The sequence below is a fragment of the Tauraco erythrolophus genome, chromosome 19 (genome assembly GCF_009769465.1).
Source record: "Tauraco erythrolophus isolate bTauEry1 chromosome 19, bTauEry1.pri, whole genome shotgun sequence".
NCBI classification, from domain to species: Eukaryota; Metazoa; Chordata; class Aves; order Musophagiformes; family Musophagidae; genus Tauraco; species Tauraco erythrolophus.
In genome coordinates this window covers 15,100,521-15,110,187 of record NC_141483.1, presented here as the reverse complement: position 1 = coordinate 15,110,187, position 9,667 = coordinate 15,100,521, and the positions used below count along the sequence as shown (strand labels likewise).

At 48.2% G+C, this 9,667-nt stretch overlaps 1 protein-coding gene across 10 annotated transcripts in view; it reads left to right on the top strand.

Annotated features, from left to right (window-relative positions):
* The first annotated feature begins 517 nt into the window (after positions 1 to 517).
* The window catches only part of GIT2 (GIT ArfGAP 2), a 33,266-nt gene continuing 24,116 nt past the window's right edge, over positions 518 to 9,667 (top strand). For 9 of the 10 annotated variants that reach the window (XM_086623776.1, XM_086623774.1, XM_086623777.1 and 6 more), the window contains exons 1-7: positions 518 to 584; positions 5,760 to 5,893; positions 6,430 to 6,542; positions 7,279 to 7,384; positions 7,875 to 7,961; positions 8,106 to 8,236; positions 9,360 to 9,454. In XM_086623776.1, the coding sequence (XP_086479902.1) occupies positions 533 to 584; positions 5,760 to 5,893; positions 6,430 to 6,542; positions 7,279 to 7,384; positions 7,875 to 7,961; positions 8,106 to 8,236; positions 9,360 to 9,454 (718 nt within the window). In that variant the 5' untranslated portion in view covers positions 518 to 532. Of the gene's footprint in view, positions 675 to 5,759; positions 5,894 to 6,429; positions 6,543 to 7,278; positions 7,385 to 7,874; positions 7,962 to 8,105; positions 8,237 to 9,359; positions 9,455 to 9,667 lie in introns of all 10 variants that reach the window. The other variant, XM_086623770.1, reaches the window with a different exon arrangement.

Here is a 9,667-nt window from a genome sequence, read left to right as displayed (position 1 = left end):
AGCTGGACGCGGCGCTCAATACCGGCTGCTCTCCCCCCCCGCCTCCGCCCGGCGTTGGTTTCGCCCGCCCGCGCTGCCGCCATAGTGGGTGAGGGCAGAGCTTGATGGAGAGCGGCTTCTTCCGCCAGCCTGCGGAGCTAAGCTTCCTGAGCGTTGTTCCTCCCAGCTTCCCGCTCTGCCCTAGTCGTGGAGGAGCAGCGAGCGGGCCGGCGCGGCTGTTTACGGGAGGGTTCTGTGCTTCCCTACAGAAGCGCAACGCTTCTGAGGCGTTGCGGCGTCTGCCAGTGACAAATATGGCCGACTGCGTCGCGGCCGAAGCCTCGCCCCGGCTGACTACCGCCCTTTTGCCAGGAGCGAACATGGCGGCCCTGCTCCGCCTCGCACCGCCCCCCGCCCGCTTGCGGAGCGCAGTTTGGTGAATAGCGCCGGCGGCGGAGCTGCCGTGCGCCTGCGCGCTGCGGCCTCGGCGCGGGGGCTGGCGGCGGGGACCCGTTAGCGCGGCAGGAAGCGCCCGGTGCCGCCGCCGCGCACCATGTCGAAGCGCCTGAGGAGCAGCGAGGTGTGCGCCGACTGCAGCGCCCAGGGTAGGCTCCTGCGGCGGCCGGGGCGGCGGCGGCGAAGGCGCCGCAGCGGCCGGGAGAGCCCATCCCCCTCCCCTCAGACCGGGCAGCGGCGCTTCCCCCCGCCAGGCGCTGAGGGGCCGCGGGCAGGTGGCGGCCGCGGCGGGCGGGAAGCGCGGGGGCCCCGCCGGGCCGGGCCGGGCAGCGCGGCGCGGGGCTCCTGTCAGCGGGCCGCCCCGGAGGAAGGCGGCGCGGCCCGGGGTGTCACCGCCCGTGTAGCGGCCCCTCGGCGGCGGGGAGCCGGTTCTGCCCGGTGTGGACGCGGGTTTTCTGTCCGTATCGGCCTTTTTGCGAAGGAGCCGTTCTCCTGCCGAGCGATGGCTCGCTCGGACCTCTCTCCGGTTTGCCGGCGGGCTGGGTTTGAAGCCTGCGGGTCGCCCCGGTGGCCCGGCTGCTGGGTGAGGGGCAGCTCGGCAGCGCCCGGAGGGGCCAAACCGTCGGGGAACGGCCGGTGGACAACGGCCGGCCCCTGGGTGTAAGCGCGCTGGAGCTCCGCAGCTCGGGAAGGAGGAAAGCTTCCCTAAGGAAGTCTGATCCCGGAGCTGGAGGTGGGAGGACGGTGGAGGCTGTGTCGCGGAAAGGGACAGTGGCTGTTTCGGGGGGGTCTTGTGAAGATCTTGAAGATCCAGGTGGGGTCTTGAGACCCCCCCCTGCAGTCCTGCGTTCAGCTCTGGGGTGCCCAACATCAGAAGGACATGGAGCTGCTGGAGCGGGGCCAGAGGAGGCCACGAAGATGATCCGAGGGCTGGAGCACCTCTGCTATGGAGACAGGCTGGGAGAGTTGGGGCTGTTCAGCCTGGAGAAGAGAAGGCTCCGGGGTGATCTTATAGCAGCTTTCCAGAACCTAAAGTGGCTACAGGAAAGCTGGAGAGGGGCTTTGGACAAGGGCGTGGAGTGACAGGACGCAGGGCAATGGCTTTACACTGAAAGAGGGGAGATTTAGGTGAGATCTAAGGAAGAAATTTTTCTTTCAGAGGGTGGTGAGGCACTGGCACAGGTTGCCCAGAGAAGCTGTGGCTGCCCCATCCCTGGAAGTGTTCAAGGCCAGGCTGGATGAGGCTTTGGGCAACCTGGTGTAGTGAAGGGTGTCCCTGCCCATGGCAGGGGGGCTGGAACTGGATGATCGTTGAAGTTGCTTCCAACCCAAACCATCCTGTGATTCTATAATTCTAAGATGGCTTTGGAGACATCTCTTAGCTGAGGGTTGGGGGGGAATAAAACTGGGACTCGTTTGGTGCCGGACTTGCCCCACAGCCTGGGTTGGGTGTAGGTATCCCGGACTCCGAAGAAAGGGTGTTCTCAAGTGCCAGACTGGGATGGGCAATGTTCAGCGGGCAGCGTGTGCTCTGTGTTGACATGCACAGTCTGACGCTGCAGATGAGTTTGGGCCCTTCTGAAAAAGATTTGTTTCAGTCAGTCAATTGCATCTTCTTTTCTGACCAGCTGTTCTTATATTAAAAACTATCCTGTAAACTTTTTTTTTAGCTATTGTGTATATTTGTTGTTTTTCCTTCTCAGAGTTACATAGTTTTTGTTTGTGTTCTGTGCTGTTCTTTCAGTATAATTACTTTGGTACATACTGAAATGAATTAAAGTCCTCTAACATCTGAACAGCCAGAAGGTATGATGTGGGAGAGGGGATAACAACTTCTGTAGAAAGGGACTTGTGTTAAAAAGAAAATAAACAATAAAAATCCCAAATTAACTTGCAGGGAGTTACTTCTGTCTTCTCAGAATTCTGTTTTCACAGTGAAGAGCTTGCATATCTTAGGCAGGCAGGTGTCCCTGTCTCATTGCAGGTACCATATCTGTGCTTCTGAACCTCGGTGGTGGTGGGACTCTGAGATAAAGCTGTGTTCTGTGTTTGTGGTCGTTAAGCTCATCAAGACTGTGCAGTGCACCGGAGTCACTGTTAGGGTGATCTGGTAAGCTCGTTGTGTCGTGACATTATAGCCTTGTCACACATTTACATGATCTTGGTGAAGAAATCTGCTGGCTTATCCATATATACAAAGAAGTGGTAATTTCGTCCTTTCTCAAGTAAAATAAATCAAACCCTTCTTTTACTTCAACAAGAGAGGATTTGTCGGGGGGTGTTTGGGAGCTGCTGGGTGCGCAGCTGTGCCCCGAGCCCCGGCGACCTGCAGGTTCTCCACCCCAAGGAGGTGCAGCAGGTGCAGGACGCCTCACTGCTGTCATCGCTGAGCTTCATCCATACCTGCCTTGCTTCCACGGCAGAGTGCAGACAGTTTTCTTTCACGAGGTGCTGTTACGTGTCCGGTTCTGGTGCACTTCCTACTCTCGGGTGGGAGTTCACTGTTAGCACCACAGTGCAGGCTTTTCATCGCACGCTTCCTGTTTTGACTCACTCTGCCGTGTGCCTGAAAACAGATTTGGCCCATCTTCGCAGCTTCTCCCCAGTTGTATTTTGGTATTGGCTTAAGCATATTTTGATTGTGTCCATAATTGGATCTCTCTTAAAAATGATTCAAATCAATTTCAGCACAGACGCTTAATTTAATTAAATTTAAACCTGAAGTATCAATTTTCCCATAACCTGACAGCTCTCTCTGTGTCTTCAGACAATCTAACATGGTGTTCCCTCTCCCTTTCCCATCCTCACCTGTTACCTGAGAACGAGTAAATGGTACTATTAAAAAACCTCCTTCACTTAAACCAGTGTGGCTCAGAAAGCAGGTCGCAGTGCTGAACTTCCTGTCGCTCTTTGATTGTTCCGCTCTCCACCATGCACGCTGTGGGATCCGCTCCGTCCCGTGTGGTTCACATTTCTGAGCTGGGGCCTGAGCTGCTGTCAGTCATAGAATCACAGAATGGTTTGGGTTGGAAGGGACCTCAAAGATCATCCAGTTCCAGCCCCCCTGCTATGGGCAGGGAAACCCTCCACTACACCAGGTTGCCCAAAGCCCCATCCAACCTGGCCTTGAACACTGCCAGGGATGGGGCAGCCACAACTTCTCTGGGCAACCTGTGCCAGTGCCTCAGCACCCTCAGAGTGAAGAATTTCTTCCTTAGATCTCATCTAAATCTCCCGTCTTTCAGTTTAAATCCATTTCCCCTTGTCCTACCACTACACGCCCTTCTCCAAAGTCCTTCTCCAGCTTTCTTGTGGGCCCTTTTAGGTACTGGAAGGCTGCTATAAGATCACCCTGGAGCCTTCTCTTCTCCAGGCTGCAGTCCTCTCTCCGGCCTCCCCAGCACTCCATAGGAGCCAAGAGTGTTCTCTTGGCCCATTGTATTGAGCTTTTCGCTTGCCAAATCTGTCATCTTTTTTTTTTTTCCTTTTATCATTGTCTTTTTTTTGCATCTCACTATTCACATTTCCAGTGGTGCCAGTTTGTGACAGATTCTGCGTAAATGTGGACTCATTCATCAATGTGATTTCTTTTAAGTAGAACGTACAAGCTGAAATGACAAGCTTTTTTCTCTCCAGAAGAACTTTAAAGCCCCGTTTCTGCTATGAAATGACCAAATCGACAGCAGCTTACTTCATCACGGCTGAACGGGCGTTGTTTTGCGCCGGTTGGGTCAGGTGTTGAGATGGGTGTGAAGAAAAATGATGTGGACTGTTAGCCTGTAGCTAGTGATTGAACCACGAAATGGAATGGCTTTTGGAAGGATCCTGTTTATGGATGAGGTGGTCTGTAATGGAAAGGGATGAGGCTCATCAGTCTGGAAGGCTGCGCCCAGTCTTGGACTGGTAGGTTAGCACCAGTACATCTCATTTCATCGTTAGTTTTTTCCTTCTTAGAAGTGAAAGCTGTTAAAATAACAGAATGATTTAATAAGGAGGTTGCGTGCTTGTTATTAATTTGTTTGGTTTTTTTAATTAGGTTAGATTTTTTCCTGAAACATAATGCTTTAACTTGGCTCCAGGCTCTGATAGTTATCATCTGTGAATAGATGCTCCCGTCCCTCGCGGCCCGTGGTTCGAGCAGGTCTGCCTGCATTGCCTTCAGCACAAACACATCAACTCTGCTGGAGAACCACAACCACGATCAGATCTCGTTTCAGGGCTTCAGTGAATTTATTGCATGGGTCAGAGAAGGCTCTTTTTATGATGCACAATTGCATAGATGTATTCTGACAGGAGGCAGACGTTCTCTCACCAGCCAGGCTTGTGCTGTGCTTATTTAGCCTCAGACTCATCTCTGGATTTGAAATCCAGAAGAATTTCCCAAAAGAGAAGAGATCTTGAGTTCCTTTTTCTTTCTCCTGAGATGTGCTAGATCTGAAGATGCGTCTTGCTCCTCAGCTGCTTGTTGCTGCAGGGTTCTGGGCGTGTTGGGTTCGTGTGTCACCCACAGAAAACAAGTTTCTTCTGGAGACTGAGCTCAGGGCAGCACGGGGACCTCACTTTAATGTCCTGTTGTGCATTTATTCAGTTTCTAGCTGGTGTAACATCCCTGCTCGGCTTTGTACTTTTTGATGTTTGAAGCTACATAGCAGCTAGTGTGTGTTATTTACTGCATCACCTTCCCTCAGTTCTCTTTCTGCTTTGCTTACGAGATGGCTTCGGTTTGGATCTGGTCAGAGTTGAAGTTAATGTGTTGACAAATTTTGATTTTACTGACCCTTTAACTTAACACATATGTGTATTGGTCTTTTTTTTACTGTGACACTCCTGAGTGTTCGTATTATTTAATGTAGAAATGAAAAAATATTATAGTAATGTAGAACTGAAGCTTGAGTAGTATGTAAAAAAGCATTACTACTTTTACCACTTTTTATTTATAGACTTCTGAGATTTTCAAAGGAGCAGGTAGTACTATAGTTGGAAATATTTTTGTAGGACTCCACTAAATGACAAGTAAGCACTTCAAGAAGGTGACGAATTTAGTGTCCTGTTGTGCTTGTAAAGGGAAGTATTTTCGTCAGAAGAACTGCAAGCAGTGGGGCTTTTCCCAGAGTTCCCACAGTGGTCTCCTTGCTGCCCTGGGACTCCGACGTCCCCGGTAGGTGCAGGGGCTGCTCCTTCCCCAGTGTCCAGAGGCCCAGCAAGACTCGAACACTTACATGCTCGTAGGATGGCTGAGTGGTAAAGCCAAGGCTCCTCGTTGTAGACTGTGCAATACAAGGTGGTGCTGCCTTCTGTGTTGTGAGTCCCGTGTCCCTCTGCAGATCCGTGCTGGGCGTCTGTCAACAGGGGGATCCTGATCTGCGACGAGTGCTGCAGCGTTCACCGGAGCTTGGGGCGTCATATCTCTCAAGTGAGGCACCTCAAGCACACCCCGTGGCCTCCGACGTTGCTGCAGGTGAAAGGCAAAGCTGCATCTTCCTTTAGTAAAACTACATAGATATATCTTTTTTTTTTTAATGGAATTCACATCGCTACACTTTTGTTTGAGAGGGCCTGGTCCTTTCAAGCTTTCTTTTTCTAAGTTATTCTCCCTTTATTTCTTTTGTTTGGCTGTGATAGACGACTAAAATCAGAATTGTCTGTACTTTTTGAACTTGATACCTTTGTTTTGGAACGTCACCTTTAACTTTTCTTTCGGGCTTCTGCGCTGCATCTGCTTCCACCTAAATTTTCAGTATATTGCAAGCCTCTCTTTTCAGTAGAGCTGGTGTTGGGAAGAGGAGAGAATTTTAAGGAGTTTCTTAATGCATTCCACACAATGACCTCCTAGACATGTGCCTGGTTGATGTCCCGGCAGGTTGTGGATGTGGCACACAGAATGGGAATCTCTGTTGGCTTGCTGTCTGCTCCAGGATGCTTACAGATCAGTCGGTCTGCACAGCTAGCAGCAAAATTGCTTTACTGCCTGTTTGTGTGTACTTTGGATTTCAGATGGTTGAAACGCTGTATAATAATGGTGCAAATTCCATATGGGAACATTCTCTGCTGGACCCTGCCTCCGTGATGAGTGGAAGGCGCAAGGCGAGCCCACAGGATAAAGTGCAGTAAGTGGAAAATGACAGAATTTTTATTTTTGTAGAAGTGTGATTATTTTATTCAGCAGTGACAGGGGCAGCAAGGTATCCATGGGAACCTGTGTATGTTTTGTTGCTGGAAGAGAACAGGAGTAAACTAGTTGCTTTTTCACTCTCTCTTTTTTTCCTTTTTTTCATTTTTTAATTTCCAATGATTATTTTTTAAAAATCTATTGCAAAATGGAAATACATTGCTTGAATTCTCTGAACTATTGCTTCCTGACCTCTAGCTTCAAATAGTGAGGACCTTTACTTGTACTTGAATCAAAAGACTTTTAATTCTCTTGCCACATGCTTCAGTTAACTCAATGAGATGGAGTTTAGTTGATGAATTAAAAAAAAATTGAGAGAAGATTTCTGTGACTGAATATGGTGCTTCATTTGAGAATGCAAATAACTGCATATAATAAGTATGGATCTAAAGCTGACATACATTCAATGTTTACTTAGGAAATGTACACTAGGTCCTAGAGTCTGCAGATGTTTTGATGTTTGTGACAAAAGTATGCTCTGCATAGTTAGACAATCTGCACTGGGTTGTTTTTTTAATGAAAACGTTTTTCCATGTCTAACTTGGCTGCTAACAGGATGCAAAGATCTAACACAATCCTTACTTGTCAATTTTCCTTTTTGTAGAGCATCTGTATTGTTATGAAAGCACTAATGTTTGTTTGTTGCTGTCTGTTGCTTGGCTTTCTCTTTGCAGCCCCAACAAAGCAGAATTCATCAGAGCCAAGTATCAAATGTTGGCGTTTGTGCATCGCCTGCCGTGCCGCGAAGACGACAGCGTGACTGCCAAAGACCTTAGCAAGGTTGGTGTGTGTTCTCTGGCAGCCTGCAGAAGCTACAGCTGTGTGTAACACAGCAGTGGAGTCTGACTCAAATTGGGCAGACTGGTGTAGTAGAGGGTGTCCCTGCCCATGGCAGGGGGGTTGGAACTAGATGATCTTTGAGGTGCCTTCCAACCCAAACCGTTCCATGATTCTGTGATTTTAAATCAGTTGCTTTTGACTTGACATAACTATTGCTGTTCTTCAGTACTATTACGTAAACAAATACAGCTTGATTTCAACTTGAAGCCACTGGTTTTTGGCTGGTATGGATACTAGAGATGTGTACGGTTGCGAGGCACCAGTTTAGGTTAACTTGGAGAAAAACGTTTACACAGAACAGCTGCAGCAAGGATTCTTGTGTACCCGTTTCAGAAAGCATGGCTGAAAAAAGCAAATGCTGAGTCACAGTTATTGCCACTGTATCACTGTATTGCCACTGCCACTGAAGTACAATCCTGCTTCTTTTCAGCAACTCCATTCCAGCGTGAGGACAGGGAATCTGGAGACGTGCTTGCGATTACTCTCCTTAGGAGCTCAAGCCAACTTCTTCCATCCCGTACGAACGCTTTTTTCAGTATTTTGATGTACAGTCAATTCTTAGTTTGTAATATTTACAGTGATTTCAACTGATACATGTTGTATTTCAGTCTGCCACTCAGACCTGTTTGATTCAGTAGATGTTTTTCTTAACAACTCACAGGAGAAAGGAAACACCCCGCTCCACGTTGCTGCTAAAGCAGGACAGACTTTGCAAGCGGAACTATTAGCGGTTTATGGTGCTGATCCTGGCACGCAAGATTCCAGTGGCAAAACTCCAGTGGACTATGCAAGGTAGGAGGCTCTGACACACGTGATGCTCTTATGTATTAACTGATGTTCATAAATCGTGTAATGAACCTGCTTGGATATCTTTCTGTCCTGAAAATAACTTGACTGTTAAATGCTTTTGAATACTTTTTCCAGAAAGAGCGAACACATAAAGAGTGTAAATAAGCGTTTTCGTAATTCCATAGCCTGTATTCTCCTGGATGCTTGAGACAGCAGTTGTGATCCAGCTGAAACAGGCTCTTCCAATCTAGCAGCTCACAGAAAAGTAGTCTGAGGAGAAGAGTTTCTGTGAGTTCAGCAAGCTGAGCAGACTCCAGGAGTGCGGATTAACTAGGGAATTGCTGTAGGAAGGAGCTGGGCTGCACAGATGGGTCAGGGAAGCAGGGATGGAACCAGGCTCTTTAGTGGCAGTGAACTGTTAGGTGCATCCAGTCGCAGATCCGCGCCCTCAGGAGAGCCTACCTTTGGAAAGGCTCTGGTTTCCCAAAGGCAGACAGCATCCATGTCGAGAATGATTAAACATGAATGTCTCTGATCTGTGCTGATCACTGGGGCAGTAATGGGGCACTGCCAGGTTTGTAGCACAGCATTGAAGGTTTTTTTGTGTTTATGTGCAAAACTGGACGTTGCTGATCAACTGGAAACTGCACATTTGTTAAATAAAACATCCTCATTGCTCTGATTGCTTTTGAACCTGAAGACTTAATAAGTTCACTTGGTTGCAGCACACAACGCACCAGAATATTTCTGTTTCACAGTGCTATTAATCAGATGTGAAATTGGGTGAGTTTGCTGCACGAGCTCAGGAGCTGCCTAGAAAATTGTTGGTTTCGAAATAGCCCATATGATCTGGGTTTGTTTCTACAGCAAAGCAGCAGGCAAAGGTTTTCAGAGTTGTCACTGTCTCGTTTTGGGAAGTTCATAAAAATATATTCATAGTTTTTTTTTTTCCCCACTGGAACATACTGTTGGAAATCCTGCTGTGAGTCTGTGCTGTGTTGATGTGCTCAAACATACACAGTGCTGAACAGTGACTTGTACTAAATCTATTTCTCTGACCGTTTTTGGATTTTTTGTATGTCTCTAAATGAATGACTAATGTACCTTTTGTGTGTGTGTGAACCAGACAAGGTGGGCATCATGAGCTGGCAGAACGCCTGGTGGAAATTCAGTATGAGCTCACAGACAGGCTGGCTTTCTATCTCTGTGGCAGGAAGCCAGGTAAGTGGAAAAAACTACACTCTGAGGCTTTTCAGTGTTAATTGTAGGACAGTTCAAACTATGGTACAGAATGTTTGTGTCAGTGTTACTGCACTTGTTATATGCATTTCAAATATTCTAACGTTGTTTATATTATACAGGAAGAACTAAATAAAGTATGAGATGTAAGGTTAGTGATAATGCATTCAAAATTCGGATAAAACCGCAGGATTT